This window comes from Excalfactoria chinensis, chromosome 1, assembly GCF_039878825.1.
Source record: "Excalfactoria chinensis isolate bCotChi1 chromosome 1, bCotChi1.hap2, whole genome shotgun sequence".
NCBI lineage: Eukaryota > Metazoa > Chordata > Aves > Galliformes > Phasianidae > Excalfactoria > Excalfactoria chinensis.
The window spans coordinates 87,219,665-87,246,562 of record NC_092825.1 but is presented as its reverse complement, the minus strand read 5'-3'; the positions used below and the strand labels follow the sequence as shown (position 1 = coordinate 87,246,562).

Here is a 26,898-nt window from a genome sequence, read left to right as displayed (position 1 = left end):
ACCTCCTGTTCAGCACACCACAGCAACACAGAGAGCTATGCCAATAAGAAGGGTTTGTGCCCTTTTACATGTCCTTTCTTTTTCAGTTTATGTTTGCAAAAGGAGTCAACAGTGGGATATCACTGCATGACTCAGAACTGGAGACATCCATACTGTAAACAGTGCTTCCAGCTTTCACAGTGTTCTCCCCTGCCAGCCAGTCTGGCAAGCTTTGCTGGGAGTCAGCAAGTCCAGAATGGAGGTTTTCCTCTTTGAAGTGGTATCAGAGGAAGATGCAGTGCACCTCAGTGCTAGCTTATCCAGAAGTGAAACGCCACTCCTAATGAGTTTGGGGTGGCTCACCCCTCAATGTGTGTCCCAAGGACATCAGGGGTCACCCCAGTATTTCAGGTTGTGCCCAGCTAGGTCCCAGTCACTCAGAGGCTCCCAACAGGTGAGGTCCAGCCTCAGCAGCTCTGCTATTTCTTTGGGTGCCTCCTGCAAGGAGAAAAAGCACAGAGGGATGGGTCCCGCAGCGGGGAAGGAGTTAAGTGACTGACCAGCTGCCGCCTGTGAGGCACTGAATTCCTCCCCGTGCAGCCCAGCAGCCAGCACAGGGACAGGCTATATTTAGAGGGCTGATAAAGGCTTGGTGCCGACAGTTGTCCTGCCCCTCGATGAAGAAGGCACGGAGAGAGAGGGGGGCAGTGGGTTTCTCTCCCTCATACAGCTCCCTGCCAGGTTTCCTGCCCCGCTTTCAGGGCTCTTTCGCTCTGCCACAACGGGGACATAGCTCTTCATCCAGGCACAGGTGGTAAGTGCCTTTTCCTTGCTTTCTGCCTCCCTGCTGCCCTGTCAGATTGCTGCTTCCACCCAGGGAGGTGGCAGCAGCTGTGTTTTCAAGCTCCAGGCCAAGCAATGGCTGTCCTGGGTGAGCATGGCTGCCTCCCGCAAAAGGCTACTAGGACAAAGTCCTGAGAGTTAAGGCTGGCTGAAACCATGGCTTTGGCTTGGAATTGGATGAGTGTTTCGTGCTGGGGAGGTGAGATCTCATGTTTCTTTCTCCTCTGCTCTTTGCCGTCCCAGCCTGGCGGCATACAGCTCCGTCCGGAGACCATGCACAGGGGGGAGATAGAGTTTCTGCTCTGCCAGCCTTCTCCTGGCCTCCTGCATGCTTACTCACAGGCAAGGAAGGTGCTGGTGCCTGCTGGGCACCAGCCAGGGAGCGGCACGAGGACACAGGATCAGCAGGTGCCCTGGCAGAGAAGCCGACATGGCTCCTTGCACCACTGCCTTGCTTGGGAAGATATACGAACCCTTACACCCACCGTGTGGCAGGGTTCACTACCAGCCTGGTGCTGCCTGTAATGGTGCTGTGTTGCATGTTCCTTCCTTCCAGTGGGGCCTCCCTCTGCTGCCATGGCCAGCGGCGGGGATTCAGACAGCGAGCAAGTGGTGCCTGATGAAGAGAAGGATGGCCCAGACGTGAAAGCAGTGCAGGCCCACTACCTGCGCAGCCCTTCGCCCAGCCGGTGAGTGTGTGTGGTGGCACATTGCCTGCCTTTCCTTTCTGCTCTCTAAAAGCCCAGTCTCTGCCCACTGTAAGGACTTGTGGATGTTTTATGTCCATGTTGGTCCTTTTTTTTTTTCTTCTTTTTTTTTTTTTTTTTCCCAAAGAAAGACTGAGGATCTTTGGATTTGGGTTTGGTTGAGAGCCATCTTTAGCTGCAGGCTTTGGGTACCAAACAGGAAGCTGTCATTGAGCAAGCAGTGAGTTACTGCATGTAAAAAAAGCATGATCTACTCCTAAAGCAAGGAAAAAAGTCATAGAATCATGGAATCACCAAGGTTGGAAAAGAGCTCCAAGATAATCTAGTCCAACCTTCCACCTACCACCAATATTGCCCGCAGATCCATTTCCTTAGTACTGCATCTAAGTAACCCCTTTGTACTCCTTTCCTAAAGCAAAACGCTCCGCAGGATTTTCTGTACACTTTGAGATGCTTTAGCTGAAGGCAGGGAGGTGGGGTCTGTTTGAAAAAAATCTGCCCCGGTGACCTCTTCATTCAGGAGGCTATGAAACATTTCACATTAGGACCCTCAGCTGTGGGACACTGCAGAAAAATGCAGGCAGAATGCTTATTTCATTGAAATACATGCATTCAAGAATTGTTTAGGAAATTCACTGAGCTCATATAAAGTAAAATTAGGTGTTGATCTTCGTAAGTCACTCTTCTTCTGTTGAACAGTTATTCAAAGTGAGACTTCCCCTTCTTCTTTCCCTTCCTCTTCCCCTCTCCCCTTCTCCCTTCCCTTTTCTCCCCTCCCCACTCTTCCCTCCACCCCCTCCCTCACCTCACCACAACCTTTTCAGGTAACTGTAGAGAGCTATAAGGCCTCCCCTGAGCCTTCTTGTCTCCAGACTGAACAATCCCATTCCCTCAGCTGGTCCCCATAAGGCCTGTGCTCCAGAACCATCATCAGGAAGGTTTAGCTCTTCTCTGGAGAGCAGTGTGAGGGCTCAAGAAGAGCAGGGCTCCCATTCTTTCATCAGTAGATACTTTTTGCTCCAATTCCCTCTTGTTGTCCTCTAGAATAAGTCTTAATGGGATCATGAGTCATGGAGATGGGATTCCAGTAGAGGGCATTTGCCTAATAGGAAGTGTGGTTGGTCGGCAGGTATTCGATGATATCGGACACTGAAACGGAGAGCATATTCATGGAGCCTATCCATCTGTCATCTGCTGTGGCTGCCAAACAAATAATCAGTGAAGGTAAGAGGAGGAAATGTGAAAGAAGTATGTGCATAGTAGAGACCTGAGTTGCAATTGTTTTGCTTTTTTCATTCAGAGACCTCGAAGTGACAAAAAAAGCCTTTACGAGCAAACCACACCTGAGGCAGAGGTGAAAACCACAAAGAAATCAGAGAATCCCAGAATCATTAAAGTTGGAAAAGACCTCTAAGATCACATAGTCCAACCATCCACCCACCCCCATCATGCTCAGTAACCATGTTCTATGGTGCCACACCTCCAGGGTTCTTAAATGTCTCCAGGGAGGGTTTCTCTGCCACATCTCTGGGCAGCAAATAACAATATACAGGAATATACAAAATACAGGTTTATTGACTTCCTTTGAAGCTGTGGACTGAATCTGTGGCGTAATCATGTACTACAGTGATGGAAATGGTTTGGTTGCTAGTTGCTTGCTGCAACAGTGTTCTCTTCCATTCTTTTGGAGCTGGAAGGACTGTGCACCTTAACTCCCAAGTCATTGTGTCTCTGGACTAAGAGGACCGTGTACTATACTCTTCCCATTATAACAATCTTCAGGCTATTAGGTAAGCATGTATGCACATGCATTGCAGACAGGACAGTGTGAGGTCACTGGGGAAAAAAATCTATGAGGGTTATCTAAGGAACGAAGAAAGCCAGGTTGTATATTTTATTTGTTTTTACACGATTTTAGTTAATTGTCAGTTTGTTCCAGAATTGAAGACAAAGCACATCAAGATAGATGCGGTGTGTCCCAAGATGTTAGAGTCTGCACAGCAGTTGATGGTGGAAGACCTGTACAACCGAGTTAAAGAGAAGATTGATGACACCAGCTTGTTTAACACTCCATGTGTCATGGACTTGCAGAGGGCACTTGTAAAGGACAGGCTGGAGACTCCAAGAGATGCTGTAGATGAAGTCTGGCCTAACATCTTCATAGCAGAAAAGTGAGTGTCAGCTTTTGTATCAAGCTGCATGAGATTCCCAGTGAAGGGTGAGATGGAACCACTGAAGGCATAACATATGTTAAATGCATCTAATATCTTTCATCCCCAGAAAGTCACAGTGTTTTTTAGAATATGAACCATAGAACTACAGAATCATTAAGGTTGGATGAGACCACTAAGATCACCCGGTCTAACCACTACCCCATCCCCACCATACATCCACTAATCATGTTTTTGTCATGGTTTTGTAATTTTTGCCATTGGTATTCCACATCATAACATCATGTGGAGCACAGAGAAGAAGAACTACATGTCCCAGAGGATCTCACAGTCAGAGAGGGAAACACGTCACGGAAGTGATGCTGGCTCTCTATCTCACTGCCTGGCAGCGGGTGTGGGTGTGCTTCCAAGCTGTGGCACCTTCAGTTTCAAAGTAGGCTTCTCGGTCTTCAGAAAACTCTCTCTCTCTGATTTTACTTGATTTAATAGTCTCAATTTCAATTAGATTTTATTATATTGTGTTATCTTGCATGCTGATATCACAGTTAGTAAAATAAGTTTTCCTCCTTAGATTGTTGCCACTGCTGTTTGTTTCCTTGAGCCCATCTCCCTTCCCCTTTTCCCTTTCCATTTTTGGGGCCAGGGGGCCCACAGGCCTACTGCTCCCCTGTCACAGACATAGATTGACATAGGTGACACCATGTCCCTCATTGCCAGATCTACACGGTCTTGAATACCTCCAGGGACACTGACTCCACCCTATCCTTGGGCAGCCGGTGCCACTGCCTCACTGCTCTTTCTGAGCAACTTTGTGCCATCTGAATATATGTTCACACATATGCTCACATGGATCACATAGTTCAAAGATCTCTGTGTGCTGAGAAGTAAATATGTCTGGACCAGCATTCAGCAGCTTTCCTATGCTATTTTAAAGCTTCAGAAAATGTAGCATAAGAAAGGAAAATGAGCCCAAATTGAGCTCTTCTGGTTGGAATTTGGCCTTGAAATTGGGACTAAAGACCTTCTTGCGTAAAAGAAAATTGAAAAAGAAATACCATAGCAAATGTTGAGTGGAAATGGCTAGATCTGCTGTACCACTGAGACACCTGTACAGGTGACCAGCATAGAATTAGAAGCAGATACAGTATAAAACATCAGTTATGGGGTGGTAAAAATGGAGAAATAACTAAATGGCACAAGCCTAAGATGGCAGGATGATATTAAAATCAAGCTGAAGTTGAAAAAGAGCGTGCAGCAATACTGGTGAGTGCAGGTTGATCTTTTCCCAGTGAGCACTGAAAATAAATGTTTGCAGAACACTCAAAAGTCCTTAAGGTCTTAGGGGAGCCACGTGTTGGATGAGCGATGCAGACTGGGAACTGGGTAGGTCTTGCAGCACACAGCTTCTTTCCTACCTGAAATAGGATCACTGATATCTAACACCTTCTTTTCTTTTCTGAAGGAGTGTTGCAGTGAACAAAAGCCGTTTGAAGAGACTGGGCATTACACATGTCTTGAATGCAGCTCATGGTACAGGTGTATACACAGGACCAGATTTCTACAATGGTCTAAATATCCAATACATGGGCATTGAAGTGGATGATTTTCCAGATATGGATATCTCCAAACACTTCCATCCAGCTGCAGAGTTCCTGGATGAAGCACTGTTAACTTACAGGGGTAAGGCAAAAAGATTATACTTCTTTGGAATGCTTGGGAATTAATGGGTGGAAGTGTGGCTCTGATAAATAGCCGATGATACAGTTTTAAGTGGGTAGAGGGCAGATTCATTGTTCTTTGTATCCAAGTACAGTGAACACTTCTTGCCCATTTCTATCGTGCCTCATACAAAACAGAGAGCCAATTTCAACCACTATGAACGAGAGGAGGGACTCTCCACACATAACTCTCTTACTCATAACTCCCATTTATTCCCTTTGCATATGACTGATGCTCAGTTTGTGCCACTGTTGACTTCAGCTCACAAAGACAGCAAATCCAGCTTTCCTCCAAGGAAGAGATGATTTTTCACTGGGCTAGTAAGCTGAACTAGAACACAGGGGAAGGTGCAGGCAGGCAGAAGAAAGGAAGAAGAGGAATGAGATCTCCCCCTTTTGCTGAGCAGTTAGATAGGTTTTACTGGCTGTTAAAACACTTGGAAGACAACTAGGACTCTGGTACTAAAAAAAAAGATGTAAAAAAAATTTATTTGGAAAGTGTAGAAATAGGTGCATTAAGAAAATACCTATGGTAACACATCAGCAGTCAGGAAGGAGGTGTTTAAACTGGCTTCATTAAGTTTCAGTGCAAAGAGCACGTTGATAAATTGGAGTTTATCACACATCAGGGAACAATAATTTCAGTTGTTTGCGGGCTAGCAAAGCCTCATTTATTCCCTTTGTATTCACAAGCTTTTATTTAACTTTAATTTGCTGTAAGACTATGTTTAAAAAACAATATTTTTGTGCCAAAGCTTAGGGTTTTTTTTTTGCAAGATATGGTTACTGTGTAAACACTGTGAAATACAGCAGATCATTCTGTCTCTCACTGTTTACAGAACAGTGGGTCCCAAACTTTGGAGTAAGTACCTGTGCCAGCTTTCTGGAGTCAACATCAGCTCTTTTCCTCTAGTCTATTCTGAGATCTACTCTGGCTCTGGCCTCTAGTCACTCTACCTGTAACAGATTCAGTGTGCCCTGCAAAATAGCAGATATGGGCTTTGGGAAAAAAATATATGATTAATTAATATAAAATTTAAAAGTCCTATGATGTTACTAATTGATGCTATTTGTGTATCCCCCAATACCATCTTGGAGGCTACTGCTAACGTCTCCCTTTTCACATATGGGAAAGCTTACATGTCTTACCCTATGTCAGCCTAGGAGTCAAGAATACTGCATCACTTCTCTTTCTAATACCTACTGTAAGCTTTTTGATTAGTTGGGGAAATGAATTGTGTAGGTAAAATTATGAATGTTGCTTAGCTTGTTTTAAAATGTGCATGCCCATGGCTTTTGAAATCGATGAGATTTTTGTTCATAAGTATCTAGACTTTTACTAAGACAAAACTAGCAAAAATGTATTTGTTACCGATTTTGGTCACTGAAATTTTTAATCTGTTTTTTAACAGTATTCAGAGAATGCACTTGTGCTACCCGTTGGAGCAACTTCTCTCTGTTTTAGGAAATAGCTAATTACTTCTATGTTCAATGTCTGTAGGAAAAATCCTTGTCAGCAGTGAAATGGGAATCAGTCGTTCAGCTGTGCTGGTGGCTGCTTACCTGATGATCTATCACCATATGACCATTCTGGAGGCTCTGATGACTCTGAGAAAGAAGCGTGCCATTTACCCCAATGATGGCTTCCTCAAGCAGCTAAGGGAGCTTAACGAGCAATTATTGGAGGAACGAGAGTTGGAGCATACTGGAGATGAAGATGTCACTCCTAGTCAAAGTCCTGTCACCCACCCAGGGACATCTTCCCGGCTGTCGGGAGCTGAGGACTCCGAGAGTGTCATAGGGCCCAAAGCACACTCCATCACAGTAGAAGAAGAAGACAACAGCAGCATGCTAAGCAGTTTTATGAGCTCCTCATCAGTGGGAAAAACTAGCTGGGTTTCCAAACGCTCCACCCTCATCAGTGAGGAGGAAGAGGAGCAATTATATGAGGAATGGAGGAAAAAACAAGGCCTGCCTGCAAAGGAATCAGCAACTGACCAGGGAAAAAGAGTGTCTTCGAGGCTTCTGGCTCAGGAAGAGGAGCAATATGAGGAGGATGTGGAACGGAGGATCCATGACTGGCAGTGCAGAAATGAGAAATACCAAATGGAGGGTCCATCCACAGAGGAGGATGGAAATTCTAACATGGGAGGAAGACCTTACCGATCCGGTGAATTTAGTGATGATGAGAGTGTGAGCAGTTTTGAGATCCGAACCCTAAAGCGACAGTTGGAAGCCAGCAGCTTTAGCAGGATGAGGAGGAGTCGCACAGACTCTATGTCTTCAGAGAGCACCTGGGACATGTGGAACCAGAGGCTGATGGAGATTGAGAAGGAAGCTGTTCAGAGGTATCGTTCTAAGAATAAGAACAGTGGGGAGAGACAATCCCCAGAAACAGGAAGAAAGGAGAGGGATGTGGATGAGGAAAGCGTGTTGTCAGACTGTAGCTCCTTCTACAATTTCTGCCAAAAGAACAAAGACAAGTTGACTCCTCTAGAAAGGTGGAAGATCAAGAGGATCCAGTTTGGCTTTCACAAGAAGGATTTAGAATCATCATCATCTTCTGCACCATCTCCAGCAGAAGATGGCAGCCAGACTGGTGAGGAGGGGACTGAAGGGAGGAATTTGTCAGATGTTAACCTGAGTGCTTACCAGGCTTGGAAAATGAAGCGGCAGAAGAAGGTGAGCTCTGAAAGCAAGGAGGAATTTGTGGAGTTTGCCAAAAGTGATGATTCTGCTTCAGCTAAAAAGAAGCAGAGGCGTGTAGAGCTCCTTGAACGTTCAAAGAAAATTTTAGAAGAAAGCCAGTCCATGTGCAGCTGGGAGACAGACAGTACAATGAGTGGGAGTATCCCGTTGTCTGCTTTCTGGGCCTCAGCGCCTTCTGCGAATGGTGCTGAGGATGCAGCTTCTACACTGAGCATGAAGACAAATCATTCATCTTTATCACAGACCAGGAGCAGCACGGGGGCAACACAGCCAAATATTCCCCTTCCAAATCTCCCAGTTGGCCCAGGTGACACGATATCTATGGCAAGCATTCAGAACTGGATTGCTAACGTCGTCAGTGAAACCATTGCTCAAAAGCAAAATGAGATTATGATGCTGTCCCGTCCATCATCTGCAATGGCCTCCAGTGTAATGTCAGGAGACCTTGGCAGGCGTGTAGATGACGATAAGATTTCCCTTCTCAGTTCTCAGTGTGGCTCATCTTTTCCTGCCTCTCATCTCGGTCAGCAAGATATGCACAGGGCTGAGTCTGTCCTGTCTTGCAATACCTCTGTGAGTGCGAGGGCAGAAGGGACTAGTGCAAACACGAAGACTATGCAAACAAGCAAACCACTGTATAGCCTCTTTGCTGATGATGTTGATCTAAAGAAACTCAGCAGGAAGGAGAAGGAGATACAGATGGAAATGAGAGAGAAAATGACAGATTACCAAATTGAAAAGGTGATAAGCGACAATAAACGCAGTACTCTATTTAAGAAAAAGGTGACCAAAGGAGAGGAAAATGAAACAGAAGATGATGTGGAAAGTGTAACAAACAACTACAGGCACCCATTGCAAGCAGATCTAGACAGAAATGATGCAATCTTTACTCTGTCCAGTCTATCTGCAAACACGGGTGCACTTAAGTCAGAAGTACAGACTGATGTTACCAAGTGGCTCAGTGGCCTGAAAGCAGAAAAACAATCATCGTATCATGATCAAAGTGAGAATTTCAGAGAGAAATACAGCAGATCATCAAAAGTAAGAGAGATGGATTCTGAAACATCCAGTTACAGATTCTCCAGATCCCAAAGAGAAGAGCTTGACAGTTCTTCCTATGAGTCAAAAGGAGATTCACTGAGAACCATGTCAAGATTTTCCTCTGCTTCGGCAAAAGAGGACAACAAGATGTATAAGTTCTCAAGGTCGAGGTTCAGTGAGACAAGTTCTGGTGAAAAAAGCCCAGAACCGCATGTTTTCAGCCAAACACCAGAACCGTCCTATGACTCTGAATCCCCTGAGTCATCTACACAGAGTCGAGTCAGATCTCATCACACGGAGGCATGTGAAGAGGAGGCCATGTCAGACACATCAGAATTTGGAGCTAAGAGAAAGTTCACCCAGAGCTTTTCAAAGTCTGAAGAGAATGGAAAGAAAGAGGCAAAAGTGGAACAAAGTGAAGAGAGATTTGCATCTAGACAGTTCTCTCAGTACAAGCGAAGCGTGCGTAAAGAGGAGGATGAAGAATTGGATGATGATGCTATTATTGCTGCATGGAGAAACCGACTAGAAGAAACTACTGCAAAGCTCCGTCGGAGAAAGGAAGAGTGACCAAGGATCAGATTAGAGGAACATAAGCAGAGTGTAAGAGTCCTAGAATCACTCATCATTATATTTCTGATAATCCTTTGTGGTTTGCAGGGCATTTCCTGCAGATAGTTCTTTTCTTAATCAAAAGCGGTAAAGGGAAGAGGTCAAGTTTTGGAAGTGTTTGTGGTTTTTCAGAAAGAAGATGCTAGTATTAAATGATCAATGTAGGTAGAAACACAATGTTAGAATCCAGGTGATGTTTCAGCAGCAAAGTAACGGTAGCACCTCCATTCGAAAGACCAATCATATCACATTTTGATTATTTCAATTTCCTATTTTGTTAAAGACCGAACATACATTTTTCTAGGGTTTTTTTGATCATAAAAGGCAGAAGCCAACAACTTTTCCTAGTAACTAGAAGAGTTCCTGTCTTAATTTTACTGGAGAAGATATTGCTAGAAAAGCTTCATTTTCTATTCCAGTCTTGTGCTTGTCTACAGAAATAAGACTGTTCAGGAGAATACAGGTACTGTTTTCTTTCACCGAGTAGATGAAGCAAAGTCGAATAGTAGAAAAAAGAAAATGCCTGCTTCTTTTTAGAAGTATAAGGCAAAAATGAATGTATTCCTGTGGTACAGTATTTGTCTTTTAGATAGAATTACCTTTGCTTCATGGTTGGTTCCTGTGAATAACTTTGGGCCAATGTAGCAAAATGCAGTAATAACAACATCAGTCGAAAATCTACTTCAAGATTTAGAGTTAGGGTGAAGATTAGTGTTAGTTTAGGCAGGGTTTCTGGAGCACTGGCTTCAGTTTGCTGTTTGTATGTGTCTCAGCTGAGTCTGTGCTCTCACGTTGATAGTCAAATTGTCATGTCTTGGTCGTCAAGACAATTACCTTAGTGGAGAAGAGTGATACACAAACTGACCTCATAGTAAAACAACATATAACTAAACTGTTGGTAGAAGACACTGTGCAAAGACTTCTCTAAGGACAAAATGTATGTCTGTTGAGCGTGGTGCTTTGAAGCTTGATTTAGGAGGTGGTGGGTTTAGTTGTCCTGTTGCAACTTTTTGTTACCAGGTGACATCCTCCACCTCCCCCTTATAAACACCTTGGCCAGTTGCTCTGGGTTCCTTCTCTGGAGTTATTTGTTCCCTCTCTGGGCCCTCTGGCAGAGCTGAATGTAAAACAAACAGCAATGAAGGGATGATGCAACAGCACAGCATCACTATGTTACAGAAAGTTGTCTTTCTTCTCTCTCTCACTGTGATTCTTAGGGCTCACTATACTGTTATGCTATCACCTCTCACTATTTTAATTGTGTAATATAGACAGTAAGTTCCACAGGGCCTAGTTTTTGTCCTTCTCAGTATGACACTACGCACACCAGCAGTACTATCTAAATAATGGTTACTAATAACAAAATGCAGGTGCCAATTTTCCTAAACTTAGCAACATTTGTCTCGACTCTAACTCACTGATTAGACATTATCCCTGCTTCTCTGAAGATAAAGATTACTCTTTCTGACAGCCAGGACGAGGGCAAATGATAGCTGCTTATTGTCAGGTGAATGGAGTCTCAAAATCAGGTGATTGAACAATAACAGGGCTAGAAAAATAAGAAGAAGAACATATTTTACTTGTGTCTCTCTTTTTTATGAGTAAGTACAGATTTCATTTTTGAAGTACATAAGGAACATTGTCTTGTTAATGTTCCAGGCATTCAGAGGTGCTGCAAGGCTTATAGTGCACTGCTACTGCAATATAATACACAATACAATACAATGCATCCCTTACTTCCGTGTAGTTCTCTGAGGTTTTTCTTTAAAGTGGTGGCATTTCAGGCTTTGATACGCATTTGGAGATTTTACATTGAATTTCTGCAAAGTGCTAAAATAGGTATTTTCTGCTTTTCTTTACCTCTGCTGAAGTTGCTCTGTGCAAAACAATGTGATGCTTATGCTTAATTGGAGCTTACTTTAATTTCAATTTCCAAAAGATCTCAGGCATGAGCACCGGATCCATCCTCTGCCTCCTCACAACAGTAAGTGGTTACTTCAGTTTTGATTGATCAAAGTGAAAGTGCACAGCACCTTCTGGCAGTGAATCTGCTCTTTTACAAAGGCTGTTCCCTCTGAAAATCTCTCTCCCGCTTCCTAAGGCTGCCGCTGCTCTCGACAGAAATGCCTGTCCTCTGCAGGTACTGTAGGGGGCATCTCACACTGTAAAAGATGAGCGTCATACCATGTAGTAATTGGTTTCATTTTGCACTGCACAGCACAGCCTTTGTTTGGGTAGCATTTTGATTTAAACAGCAATCCAGGTCTGCTGCACAAATAAATTATTCAAGACCGAGGGGCAGAATATGGTTCTGTAACCAGCCTGAGCCAAACCATCCTGATAGCGAGTTTTGACCCTTCTGGGAAAGGGTTAAGTGGGTTCTGCTGACTCACTGAGGTAGGTGGCTTATTAGTTCCCTTGTCTAAAAGAGAGATAAAAATGGTTTGCTGGGGAGAAGCCGTCTAGGATGCAGGCTGAGCAGTCATGAGGGAGAAGCCTTAGAAACAGCTGAACTTTATTTTCTTATTGCTTATATCCTTGCTAATAAAGCCAAACCCCCAAAGCAATAAGGGGGTGGAGATAATTTTGGACTCCATTCAGTGTATGGTCTGTGCTTGAAAGTGAGTTGGGAAAGGCTCCAGCTCACAAGTATAAATTACATGAAACAGTGACATAAAGACCTTGCATGGTGAAAATATTAAAGCATTCAGTCATAAGACCAATAACCAGGAGAGACAGAAATGAAGGGGTTGAAGGGAGGCTAGAAAGTCAGGTTTTAAGATTAGATTTTAGAAGGCAATACAGAATCGGTGAAAGAGGAAAGGTCTGCACCAATTGTTTCGGGTGACCAGAGCCGCAGAGAGAATGTTTTTTCAGCAATGACACTTAGTGTGACATTAGGCTGAAAGAGTAGGTAAGTATCCAAATTTATCTGGGAAGGATTTTTCAGCAAATAAGCTCTGGGCTGATGTTTTTCTCAGCCTCACTTTGCTGCTGTAGGCAGGAAGGTGAAGGGGTTTTTTTTTTTGGCATTGTTTAGTGGAAGGTGAAAGTGCAAAGAGCATCCATACAGTCAGTTAAGAATATAAACATAAGCACGTCAGAAAGGCTATATGAGGTCAAACCAAAGGTCCATCTGGCTTAATATCCTGTCTCTGATGGACACCAACAGTGAATACCTAGGGAAGAATATAAAAGCAGTGATATAAGTGATTTTTCCTCAGGATGATCTCTTAGCTTCCAGTCATTTGCAACTCAAGGACTTCCTGAGCCAAATGTGATATTTTTGTATTTAATAGCCCTTGACAGATTTTCCTTCCATGGAGGTGCCTAATCATTTCTGAGTTATAACTATTATAGCCTTGTACCCGTTAGCCTCTATGATCTCTTCTGGCAAGAAGTTCTATACTTACTATGCACTGAATGCTAAACCATCACACTGTTTCTGTCCTGAACCTGCTCCTTACCAGTATGCTTCAGTGCCAAGATATCAGTCCCTGATTAGAATCCACATGGCCCACAAGATTTTACCCACTTCTGTCATTATGATGTCCCACCTTAGCTGTCTCTTTTGCAGCCTAAAGGAGTTTCTTATTCCTGATATGAGAGCCGGTCCATGTCTCTGATTCTTCTGACCAGTCTTCTCTGAACCCCTTGCAGTCTGACTTTACCATGTTTGAGATGAGAGACCAAGTCCTCACACAGTATTCACGGTGCAGGTGCAGCAGGGATTTATCCTGTGGCACAACGGCCTCCTTTATTTTTCTCTCTGTTCCTTCCCTATCATCTGGTAACAGTTTGCATGCTTTTTTGGCTGTTGCTGAGCACCAAGGTGACACTTTCACTGAACTATTTATTATAGCCACAAAATCGTGCTGCTGGGTGGCAGTGGTCATCTCCGAGATCATCGCTTTATAGGCTAAATTTTCCTATGTGCAATGCTTTACATTTTTTAACCTTGGGCTTCATCTAGTATTTTAGTGCTTAGTGTTGCAGTCTCACTAAGTCTTGTGGTTTTTTCACAGCTGGCCTCTCACTTGTACTACTCTTGTTTCTTTGATGTCCTTTGAAAAAAAAATGTAGATACCCAGGTTATGTGGGAAACAAAGAAGTTAAGGAGGGTTAACAGGACAGAGAAACATATCTGATGTTGGTCTGAGTGAGATAAGTAAGAAAATGATGAAAGCTGGAGAGATTGGAGATAGGAAGTATTGAAAAAGAGATGCGAAGACAATAGGCAAATTAAGGATCAGATCTACAGCGGATGGAAGAGCAAGATATCTATGGGAGCCAAAGAGGCTAATGCCAAATATTCATCTGTTTACTTGTATAACAGTTTTGGTGATAGGCAATCGGGCAGCCTCTGTGGGAAGGAGGGGGATGGTGGGACTTACAGAAATAATGGATTTCTGGGAAATGGTAAGGAAGAAGACTGGGAGAAATAGTGACAGACGTTGATGGGACATAAATGATAAAATGGCATCTGTGCTAGGTTGGGAACTCAAGAAGCAAGTCTGAAAGGAAGTGGAAGCATTGCCAGAGATAGTTACTCTTGGTGTATCAGCTGCATTCTGCATGGCCTTACTGGCAGGGCAGGGCTGCAGCTCATTCCTCCCCCTCCTCCCCCCCCCCCCCCCCCCACTCTAGGATTTTCAGGGCAATTTGTTTTATTGCTTGTGGCTCTAGTTTAGACTGGGTAATTTTAAAAGGCATTTAGCACAATTTCGTTTTTATACAGCTCCTTGAGAAATGCTTACACATTAGTTGTAGTGGAGAGCTAGATGAATTATGAGACTAAAAGTTTTAGTTGGGGATGGTTATGCTGCATTGTCTGCATTTCCTTAAAAGGTTTAGCTGAAATATATTGGATATATACATTATAACGTGAAAACATAGTATCCATATAACCTTCCTAAATTTATAGACAATCTAGCGGAGATGCAGAAAGCATGGGATTAATACAGTCTAGGGCTCGGAAACAGAAACTGCACGCTCATACACTCCAGCAGAATCTGTGTGAGAGCTCCCTGCCCACTCTATGGAATTTCATTTGCCATTCAGAAAAACTGAACTGCATTAATTTTCTGCCTGTTTAGTTGTGAAGGAACCTTCAAAAATGTGAACCATGTGTAACAAATAAACAGTTCTCCAGAGAGACTGGATCGTTGCTTTAAATGGTGCGTGAATTGCCCCAGTCTTCTCAGAAAGGTGTTCACTTCTTTGCCTGGGACTAATCAGTTAAATGCCAACAAGATTTGTTGCATTGTTCTTTGAGTAAAAAGTGGATAGAGGTTAAAAGTAGGTTGCGGTGAGGTGCGGGATTAGGCTGCTTACATTGCTGGTACCAGCATAATCAGTTTAGATGAGCACTCTGTCATTTTGGCTAACATTATGAACATACGTTTTTTGATATGGAAGAATCATATCACTCTTTTTTTTTTTTTTTTTTTATTCTTCTGGACTGCCTTTTGCTTTCCAGTACATTATATTTTATTCAGAAGCTGATTTCATGTTACTTCCTTTTATCCTTCTGTTACAATTTTCAGTATCTTTTGAGCTGAGTGCCTTTCTGTGACTGCTGTTCCCCTACCAGAGGGTGCGCTTGCACCCACTCCCAAACATGCATGCATGCATTCACAGACACACACATTTATGAGTCATGAGAGCAAGCAACGATATGGTTTCATTCCTCCCTGAGACCAACAGATTAAAGTAAAAGTTGGAATGTCTATGTCAAGCCATCCAGATGTGGTGGTGCAAAAATCACATTAGAGAGCAGAAGGGACAGCCCGTTCGTGCTTTGAGCCTTCCCCTATATATTGTGTTTCAAGGATATTTGTTATCTTTAAAATAGATAAACTTCATCCATATGCAAAAAATGTAACTGCTCCCACAGTGATTCAAACCTGGGAAATGTTAGACAGTGTGGTTAACTTTTAGTTAGGGCATGGGTGTCCTGGAAGACAGAGATGAGTGTAATGGGAAACTAGCTTCATTGTTAACTGTAGAGAGAACAATGTCCCTCCGTAATCAATCAATCAATCACTTAGTGTTTTCCAGTGCACCCTTCGTGCCAACATGCCTGAATGCTTTACGGTCATTAAATTAAATCAAAGAACACACCACAAAATGGACAAGGCCAGATCAATAAATCTTGAAACCTGATTCAAACTTACCAAGGACTCTGAACAAGTAGCCACGGAAGGAAGAACAAATCCATTCAGAAGGGCATGTACATAGGCATAAAACTGAACCAAGACATAGGTGATGTTAGTTAGAAGACAGAAATGCTTAAAGGAACTGATTGTTTTTATGGCATCACCCGACTACCAACAGCATCTGTCACCCAGAGCTCACAGTCCTATAGTCTTTTCGGACTTCTGAGTGACATTAGAAAACAACTGTTGTGGCAATAACTGTTTACAACTGGCCAGATAGCTGTTCTCTTCAGGTCACATACTGCCAGCGACGTACCTAACATCAAAGGTTAACCTGTTTGTGATCTCTACACTTGACTATTGCAGGACACAGTATCAAAGAAAGATGTAGCACACATCAGTTGGTATTAAAGATGTATGACTTCACGCATCTTCATGGATCATCCTAGCAATCTTTGTTATGATCTTTGTTATGACTGCATTTAATGCAGATCTGGTCCAAGGCCTTCTGCTGATCTGGTAGATCATCTCTTTCTCCCTGTTGGAGAGGAGAGCTTTATGATAGCACAATGTCCTTTAAGAAACTGCCAATTAATAGGAAGCTTTATACATTGTGCTCATAGAAATTTCTCAGTCACTGCTGTAACCTATGGAGGTTCACTCACAGAGCAGATGAAATGACCACAGGCCTAAGTACATCCAAAATTAAATGCAAAATCCGGTTCTTCAACTTAACCTTCCCTCCCTCGATAGTTTTGCAAGGCATGTGCTGCTTAGTCTGTGAATTGGATCTGAAGTACTGCCTGGAGGCAAAGGGTCAGAGGAGATTCCACATATGAAAAGCAGGAGGCCCTCAAGAGGGTGCAACCTCAGTTGCTGAACAGACACCAAAATAGGATGGATAAAAGCCCACATGAAACTCAGGTATGTGAGCAAGCAGAAGCTGACAGTCGCCCCTCAGGAATGCAGTATAAAGCTTTCACTTCTGCAGGAGACGAGATCTGAAGGTCTGCTTCTTGGGAGCAATCAGACCTGACCTGTTGCATGGTGCTGCAGTTGCATAATTGAATAGTTGTCTCAATTCATCCCAAAGTGAGTATTCTTGGTGGCAGTAGACATATGAAATTTGTAAGTCATTAGGGATAAAAGGGCCTATGCAAGGAAAGGTCAGACGTTATCCCCATGACCGGCAGAAGGGGTCCATATTAAAACAAAGAAGGTATTTGATTTTCCTTTGAACATGGGCAGATGATTCAGACCCACCTGCCCTTCATATGCTCTGTCTCTCCCCTTCCCATCTCCTCTCTTTTGAAACAGATTTGAGTCCATCCACTTTTATATTTTCAAACAAAACTCATAAAAGGGCCATAAATATCATGACTCGCTAAAATGAAAGCTGTTTTCTTCTCCTCCCAGGAGACTCCTGCCTGAGAGAGAGACAGAAAGAGTTCACCTCTTTGAAAATTCCCCCCTCAGCTGAAGTAAAGCTGGTATCTAAGAGCAGTCTTCAAGGCTTTGTTCTTATCATCTTGACCTGGCTTTGTACTGGCTTCTCTCTGTATTGCCTGTGGAAGTGTGAAGGACGGGGCGAGGGGAAGGAATTTTGGCTATCACTGGCAGAGCAAGGGTCATGCTTGGAAAAGGGATCTCATTGTGGTTTCAGAAAATGTTATAAACTCAGCACACTGGCAGAAAGAATGAAGAAGCTCATACCCCTGCTAGATCAGACCAGTGGTCCACCCCTTTTCTCTCTGATGTTGGCCAGAACAAGATGCATCTTAGAAGGTCTAAAGAAAGCCTAAGTGGGCAATTATGGGATAACCTGCCCTGAGTTGAATTTTTCTCCCTGCCTGGCCCAAAGTCCTCCTTCATCTCTCTGCCTTGGTTAGAGTTCAAGTTTCTTCCCTGAAGCATGACAGCTTCTCTCCCTTCCAAACTGCTTTTCATCCTGGCCTGTCTGATGCAGCTGCCTATGACAGGGTTGTGATGAGATGTATAGGTCTTGTCCATTGAGAGCCTGTGACACATCTCAGCCTTACTGGAAAGAGAGATGGAGAGGTGAAGAGAAGGCAAGGGAGGGGAGCATAAACTCAGATGAAATATCTATCAGAAAGCTGGAAAGAAGAGTGAGTGGCTGAGAAGCTAATTGCTGCCTGCTGACCGGGGCTGTGCAGATAGCTTGCAAGTGAGCATTTTGGCTTTTCAGAGATTTCAGCCTGGAGCACACTCAGAAATTCAGCTCTTGGTTGAATCTAGTGTTCAACAATACTTATATATGTGTGTGTATAATAAATATGTATTTTTTATGGCTGTAGAAGTATTAGAGTAGTCCTGAGAAAACTATTCTGTTTCATTCTGAGAGAACCTTTTCTTACACTTCAGTTCATTACTCATTTCTGGAAAGAAGTACTGGAGTAACCAGGAGCTACTAGACATTAAACGGGAATTAAAAACGTGTTATTCTTCTATTTCTTCCTGACTTAGGAACCCAAAGCCAGGTGTTCCTCTGGGTGTAGGACCTCATCCCTGTCATATGAACAGGGATGGCTGGCCATATATTCCAGGTAGAGCAAAGATCTCATCTGATGGGCTTGGGTCTCCAACTAATAAAATGAAATAAATAATAGATTTATAAATAAGATAATCTAAACCAGTGTGGAACCTCATTTGAGCTTATTTCTTCTTCACAGCAAAAAAGGAATCACTCTTATGAGATCATACTTTAAACAACAGAAAACAAGGCTGTCACTTGGAAAGTATCTCCTGCGCCAAATCCTGTGTATCAGCTTATAAGCTGTTCTTTTCTGTATGCATCCTTAAAACTGGGGAGCCATATTATTTTTCCTGTCAGCTCACTGGAAAAGGCAGCTGGGATAATTCTTTCCAACAGCAGACCTGTGGCAGAGCTTTGCATCTTCTGCTTCCTGAAGTGATCTGTGCCCAGGCTTTCTCAGTGCTGGCTAACAGATTTCCCCCATGCTGGATACACGAGATGCCAGAAATGCAGCAGTTTAGTGCCAGCCAATTCTCATGCTAGATTTTCTCTGATGAGTAGACACCCAGGTGAGGCCTTTACTTACAGTCTGTAGCACAACAGAGCAATTACCCTTTTAAGCTGCCATTTACAAGTTCAAATTACTATTTTCTTCTCAACCTGTAACACAGTGCCACTGCCTGGTATGGATGAGGTGATAGGAATAATATTTCACTGTCTTGATCTCATACACATGTCCACAGCTTGGGCTGATGACAGCCACATACTATAAAATAACCCCTCACGGTCTGCACTCTCTCCCCTCTGTCCACAACTGAGTTCCCTTTATAACTGCACTTTTGCTATGATGACAGCAATACCGCTATTTCAAGTGCATAGAAATAGAGACTAACTTGCCTATTATTCTTCCCAGTCACCTTTCTCCTTGTCTCCTCATGAATGTCTTGGAAGAGAGATCATCCTTGCGTGGCAGCTGGACATTCCTTAGCTCTCTGGGAGAGATACAGTAAATAAAATATGATGCTAGATTCTATTTTCACAATAAAAAAGGAGCCACGTTATGACCTGATTTGGTATGGTTATACTGTAAATAGGCCATAAACAGTCAAAGGGAAAATAACCTGCTATATTCACACCATTGAGAGACTGTGTATTGGTAATCACTTTTTCTCCCTGCTGTTCAAAATATTTTCCAAGTGTCCCTGAAACTGCACTGATAGCAAAATGTGGCCCAATTCAGGGGCTTTAATGGTATTGCTAAGTGGAAGTGATTTTTCTCCTAGAAATTTTCAGTGAAATAGTCTCTATTTTGCAAAAATGAAATCATAGCTATTTCACTACAAAAACATTAGAAAAAGGCACAGACCATCAAAAGTATTTCTGAGAAGTCAGTCCCATGTTTCCAAAAATGTTGTCCAATTAAGGAAAAAGTACTAATGTTGTAAATAGAGTGGCATTCCTATGCAAAGATGTAAAGAGATTTTTTCAGTGTTGGTTGCTGAAGCTACTAGGGAACTTGCCTTCCATTCTATGCATGGGGGAACACCAGCAGATTTTTATTTATTTTATTTTATTTTATTTTATTTTACCTCTAGCTCATTTTTTCACTTATTTTTTGGAATAATTGTCATGCTTTATTCACCATTCAGAGAATGAGGATTTTAAATCAGCGTATTAATTCACCATCACAACCACAAACCTTTTTCATGGAGAACTGGGCTACCCCTGGCGATCATGATGCTATTGGAGAGCTGCACCCGATGACCATTTCATAGAATCCTAGAATCGTTGAGGTTGGAAAGGACCACTAAGATCACCTGGTCCAACCACCAGCCCATCCCCACTGTGCTCACTAACCATGTCCCTCAGTGCCATCTCTACACAGTTCTTGTACACCTCCAGAAGTGGTGACTCCACCGCCTCCCTGGGCAAGCTGTACCAGCCTCAATGTAGATGGAATTCTCTTTCTGGGGAAGTTCTTTTTATTTATTTATTTATTTAGGCTTGATATTTATACACAACATGTCCAAATATTTCCTTTTCGTGACCTTGCCTTTATTTCTTATCATCCTCTTCGACTTACTGATACGATAAATTAATATCTAAGGGTGTTGTTATGTACTGTTACTCCATCAGTATCCAGAGATTCAAGATGTGCTCACCCTAAGAGAGCTGTAAAACAAAAGAGACCTAGGTTGGGAGAAAGAGATGTGTCTGGCAATGTATTTGAGACCCAGTAACTGAGCCTGACACTGCAGAAGAATAGAGGAAGACCTTGGAAAAGTTCAGAGGACTGAAAATTCAACTCACAAAGTCATTCTCCTAGAGCCATCACTCAGCTGTATGCGGCACAATTAAACACTCACTGGCCTCAAGAGAGCACAAGCGTGACTCTAAACTAGCGATTAAGTGTTCACTGGAGAGGGGGAGACATATGTTCCAGGCCTTTTTCCAGAGAATATACAACGTGAGAGAGTTAAGGATTCATTAGTGCACGCTTATCCCCTCCCATGTGAGTGTTCCTGACTGCTAACCACCAAGCTGTGCTTCATCTTTCTGGCCAAAAGAATACTGAAATAATCTATCTGAAGAGAAATAGTTGATGTGGGACTCATTAACAGCCCCTCTTTCATACCAGAACAGATGACAGCACAGGAAAAGAGCATCCCATATGCCCATGGAAACAGATTCACCTTCTCCTGGCAAGTTAAAGCACCATCCCATCTTCTGAGATGCCTGAATACCAAGTGGAAAAAGGCTGCTCACATGCTGTGTCTTGAGTTGGTGTCGGAACCTCAGGGCTCCAGGAACAGGCTGGAAAGGTGTGCTTTGTTGCAGCCTCATGTGTAGGACTAATCAGGATGACTGCAGACTACAGCCAGAAGCAGTGGCGGCATCCCTTCTGCACGCATTCCCCAGTGACACCATGTTTCTGACATGACGTTACAGTGATGTGGGTGTGGGGTACACTGGGTTACCTTGTTGATTTTGTGGTGCCTGGATCATCTTTTGGCTCCGGGTCATGCTGTGGTATTGCAGGTGTTTTAAGATCCAAGTGCAGGCCATTCCCTGGATAGGGCATCCATTCCTAGCAGAACTGGCACCTTTACATGTGTTTTTCTGTTTGAGAAATGATTCACAAACAATCAGATGGCTCTGGCTCTGCATGGCAGATTGCTGCCAGAGCACGGCAGCAGTTTGGCTAGAAAGCCAAAAGCTGGGCTGCATCACCTGCTGAGCGCAGGTCTTCTTTAACATTTAGCATTTCCTTTGCTTTTAACAGCGCAACGCAGCACAGCTCCAGCCTTCCTTTTTGCTTTGTCCTTCTCTCTTGAGACTTAAAAGTCTGCTGATGCCTCTGGAGTGCCAAATCTGAATGCAGATGGGCCACAAGTGGGCACAAAGTCAGCCCTCAGCCCTAAGTGTGGCAGCCATAGCTCATTATTAGATTCTAGTGTTAATTCTGCCACTTTTCAACCTTTACGTTTGGAAAATAGTAGGCTGACAACACAGAACCGTGTATTTCTTTGTGTCTCTGCTGAGGCTGGGCCTGATGAGAGATTGTCTGGTAATGTCATGGTGCTGGAATGGGAAGGCTCTGAGGACAAGGACCTGCTCTGAGTGTTTTGCCAAAAGGTGTGCACTGAGAACAGGATGAGGAGGATGTGGCACGCTGCAGCAGACACACAAAGGCTCTCTCTGCTCCCTTAATCTACCACTCAGGCTGAGTTACATACTATAAAAAACACGTTCCTTGCAAGAAGATCAGAATAAGATGGTGTTTGGCTTAAACCCTGCTTTTGAATGTAAATCGGGTCTGTCCTCCAACACATTCATTTTGTTCTGTTGCTTTCAGTGGAACCTTTCCTTGGTTGCTCCTCTGGTGTTACTCTGGCCCTGACTGGTGGAAATCACAAACTCTGCTCACGTCACAGACTCTAAGAATCAGGTCCTCGGTATCTTGCTGTTGGTATCTTGCAATCCTGGCTGAGGGCAGCAGGGACTTACAGAACCCTGCCTACAGCACACCTGCACAGCATTTTTTCCCGCCCACTCCTGCACAATTATTTAGGGAAACCTATTACTTTAGGCCAGAACAGCCACGTTAATAACATCCACTGTTTGAGCCTTTCACTCAGGTCATTTCCTTGCAGCAGAAACTCACATACTGTCAAAGTTGACAGTGCTATGGCAGTTTATTGCACCAGAAGACCTGGCCTTTTCTTTCCTCCCATCTCCCGAGCTTGGCTGCTCCCATTATATGAGCCCTGGTTCACAACTGTCCTTAATAAAATCTCCGTGCTCCATATGCTCCCTCAGCCTCACTTTGATTAGCGCTCCTGCAGTCTTCCTCACTGCTGACGTCGGGTGCATGCACAGCTCTTCAATTTCCCGACAGCCCTTTTCAAACACTGGCTTTTAATCAGGCTCTGTTTTACCAGCACTTCCTTCTCTCACAGTGCTTTTGAAGCAGTGCCGCTGTTAGTGGTGGTGTTCCTTCTCCGCTGCCCTTTTTTGTTGTTTCCATACAGAATTTCTGAGCTCTTCAGATGTCCTTTTTTTTCCTTTCTTTCCCCCCCCTCCCAGTTTCCTTTTTTTTCTGTGCTGCGATCCTAATTTCCTTCAGGATTTCTCCTTCCCCTCCTGGGAAATTTCTCTCTATTTCTGGCATCTGTCCTTCCTAACCCTTCCCACATATATAGATATTTTTCCTTCCAAAGATGGGGGGAAAAGAAGAAAAGAATCCATTTAATATTTTTTCTGTAGTAACGTCTATCTCATCTGTCAATAAATTACCCTTTGCCATCTCCGGGAGACCCCTTTGTCTCCCTTCACTGACCTTATTCTGTACCTTGCCTGTTTTTTTTTAAGGGAGGATGCAATATCCCTGGGCTGTCATTCCATGAAGAACAGCTGTCATTCCTCCCATAGTGTATGCGTATGTGTCTGAGGAGGGAGAGGGAAGGGAGGGGGGAATTAGAGGAAGACAGGGAGCTGCCACTGGGAAATACGATGGTCTTGTTCACAGTGGTTAATGTTTTTTCATTCATGATATTCACCTGGCAATGCTCTCTCTTTCTTCTAGCGGCTTTAGACATTCGTTTTATGATTAACATAAATCTAACATATTTGAAACATAGAATATTTATTAGTGAGTTCATTAAACACTTTTTTTTGAAGTCATTATGCACATGTTTTTTACATTTATAAATGCTTTACACTCTCTACAGCTACAAATGCTGTATCAGTGTCAGAATTGCAGTCTGTTACTACAGAGCAGGATTCAGAAAGCGTATCCATGTGGCTAAAATACATATGACTTGTCCAAGATTTCCAGTGTTAGAAAACGAAATGCTCACTGATAGGGTTAAAGAGCACGGCATAGTCCTGCATGCAATAGCTGGCTGTGTAGACCTGCATGAGGAAGAGGTGGGTCCTTGAATGCAGCAATTTCTGCCCTTCCCTTGCCCCTCCTTGCGCTGTGTGAAGCACTGCAGCTGCCCAGAGAGGTCATAGCGCAGTGTTCCCTGTCTCACTCATGATCCAAGTGCTGTTTCACACTGGTCACACGTAGCACAGATGCAAGCCCCTGTCTTTCTGCCTCTGTCCCTCTGCACAATAAGCATACATTTTAAAGGTCTGCATAAGCAAACAATACCTTTAAAGAAATAAAAGAACTGAAAAAAAACTGCTGAAGATGCCCTCACCTCTGCAGTGTCCGGTAATTACACTGCTAAATGCATTTATTCCCACAATATATCTATGCAAAAATATCTACTTGAAATAAGGAAACGCACTCATTGGCATTATGCAGGTGTTCAGCAGAGTCTCAGAAGCTCTGTCCAAAGTGACACTATGGTAGAAAAATTAGCAGTAGGCCCCCCCAAGCATCTGAGTCAAAAGCCTGATGTGATGCATCATGACTCCTGTTTGATCCACCTCCAAGGTTTCCTTTGTCTGGAAAGCAGTGCACAGGCAGTGTGTGTGCATGTCACAAGAACCAGGTACCCCCTCCAATGTGCGAGCCCAGAGGCGGTCCAAGGCCACAGATTAGCCAAAGCTAGAGCGAGACTGGAGAATGCACACTGAATCAAAAAGGAGGCCCAGGTGTGAAGCATGTATCAAACTTGCCGTTTCCTTGACCCATACTGGTATGACATCGGAACAGTATCTTTTCTCTTAAAAGCGCTACACTACTTATTTTACAGCTGCTTTGTTACTGCTCTCTGCTATGGACCCTTCTCTCTCATCTGACTGTTCTAACTTGGTCTCTGTTGGATTTAGCTGCCCCAGCTGAAAAGGTAACCCATCTCCTCAACTGGGGGGCAATGAATTCTTAAAACTGCCACAGTAAAATGCACTGATATGATCCTCAACTGAATCACTAATTTCTGCCACTCTCAGTTCAGGATATTGGAGTAAATTGGCATCAGTGGTGATTTACACCAATGCATTAGGCTATGAGCTGATATAGTTAGCAGTGAACAAGCTGTTTGCCAAGCCACCTTTTCTTTGGGTTGACTACCTCCCACCTTAATAACTTCATCTTCTCCAGGGTAAATCATGAAGATCTGGGAACCGGAGCCTCACTTCCCTGGGATGTAATATCACAGCACTGGAAGCAGTCTTGAGCCTTAAGGAAATGATAAGGGGCTACGGCTCTGTCTGCACATGGAATAGTTTCCAAACCTGGTCACCTTCTGGTTAACACCAACACTGCTCCAGGATCAGGAACAGTGTCTGCTGAAGAACAGCCCCTGGCTGCTGCCATCTTCAGGACGATACCGCGTAATTATCCAGATCTTTTGTAAAATGACACCTGTGGCAACTGGCAGAATACTTATACAAACATTACAAACCCTGAGGCTGAGAAATTTTTAAATACCCTTGGTAATATAGTACTAAAACCTTGATGATGAGTGAGCGTGGGTGGAATAATTGTCTCCTCAGAACAAGGTGGCTTTTCTCTTTCAACGCCCGTAGTTGAATCCTTATCTCCTCGACAAATAAAAACAAACCTCCCCTGTTATTACTGTTCTGCTTCACCTTTTGACTGTCGATTAGATTTACCACATTCACTTCCCTTTGGCAATGCAAGTGGAATCCACTGTGTTTCTGATGGGCGCCAGTGCAACCTTTGCCTTGCTCCACCTCAGACCCTTCGGTTCCCTCCAATGTCTGGGCAGCTGTTAATGACCCGTCCCAGGCACACCTTTCTGAGTGATCACTATGGCCAATGTGCTCATTACCACTTTGAACTGTTATCTTATTTCTAACCCTCACCTCTTGGAGTCAAACCTGATACCTCTCTGAAGAGAGAAGCTTGTGGTGATGGCTGCCTTGCTCAGGCTGTTTCTCCTTTCCCTATTTTTTAGTGTTTTCCCTGACGAGGCCCCAGGATTATTGCAAACCAGTCCCAGGAAGAAATGCTGTTCAATTAGGCGAAAAGAAACTCAAGGAAAAAAGGAGTAGAGCCAGCAAATTGCTTGAGATAACAATCTCCCCCCACCCGTGTGTCTCTGTAACTAAGAGGATTAGCTGAACTTTCTGTGTCACACCAAAACTGACAATAAGCAACAGTGACTTCCCCCCGCTGGCACTTGTACCTTCACATGTTTCATTTTCTTGCCCATACTACTGCCTTGCCCCTTGCTGATTGTATGACAAACTTGGGGATGAACGTGATGGCTCTTTCCTTTCCTTTCAGATTTATGACTCAAAGCCAAACAAAACCCAACTCTAGTTATTACATGCTCTGTTTCCTCCTAACAACAGTCACTTTTAACAGTATCAGCTAACCAAGGAAACATGGAAATATGGTCTACTTGATCTCATCTGATCTATCTGCTGTTTGCGGATGGGGACACGAACAGCAGCCTCAGGTCTGCCACCATGGGACTAAGCATAAAGGAGCAGGACCAGTTGTGCAGCATATACAAAGCAAAAGTCCCATCAAAAGCCAAAGTGACAGAGTCTCCATGTAGGTACAATGCCACCAGGAAGAAACTTGATGCATTTTTGTGCAGTGGTGGCACTATCCAGAGTACTTTTCCAGTGTGGGAAATGAGCTCTGGTGAAAGACTCTGTTGCTAATGACGGTATCGGCCCCATGTGCTTCTGACAGTGGTGTAAACACAGTGAAAAGAATGCGGTGAGGAGATGATTATATGCAAAGTAATTCCTGTTTCTGTAGTAAACCCATTCCGGTTTGCTGAGTTGCATATAAACATTTTAAAGCAGGCAAGCAGCTCTTTACCATGAGCCTGACACAGAACTCATGCAAGGAGAGGAAATTTGTTCCAAAATAGACAAGACTGAGGAGGACTATCTCACTGACACTTGCTGCCTCCTCTTCTCCCCGCCCCACAGAAGTTTCCACACTTGGTGGAATTGTGGAAGGTGAATCTCTCTGACACCTGAGGGGCAGCATGCAGGCACACTGACACAGTAAATAGCTGTGCCCCA

General features: G+C 43.6%; 1 protein-coding gene across 1 annotated transcript; it reads left to right on the top strand.

Annotated features, from left to right (window-relative positions):
- The first annotated feature begins 651 nt into the window (after window positions 1-651).
- STYXL2 (serine/threonine/tyrosine interacting like 2) lies at window positions 652-25,142 on the top strand. Its single transcript, XM_072344737.1, has 7 exons — window positions 652-793; window positions 1,379-1,511; window positions 2,659-2,753; window positions 3,469-3,700; window positions 5,163-5,380; window positions 6,920-9,771; window positions 24,989-25,142. The coding sequence occupies exons 2-6, from the start codon at window positions 1,399-1,401 to the stop codon at window positions 9,736-9,738; spliced, it is 3,477 nt and encodes a 1,158-aa protein (XP_072200838.1). The 5' UTR covers window positions 652-793; window positions 1,379-1,398; the 3' UTR covers window positions 9,739-9,771; window positions 24,989-25,142.
- The last annotated feature ends 1,756 nt before the right edge of the window (window positions 25,143-26,898 follow it).

Excerpts from the sequence above, each read along its gene's own strand:
- STYXL2 (XM_072344737.1), top strand. The coding sequence starts at position 1,399 with ATGGCCAGCGGCGGGGATTCAGACAGCGAGCAAGTGGTGCCTGATGAA. Across the intron at positions 1,512-2,658 it reads CGCAGCCCTTCGCCCAGCCG|GTATTCGATGATATCGGACA; the intron begins GTGAGTGTGTGT and ends GTTGGTCGGCAG. Across the intron at positions 2,754-3,468 it reads CAAACAAATAATCAGTGAAG|AATTGAAGACAAAGCACATC; the intron begins GTAAGAGGAGGA and ends AGTTTGTTCCAG.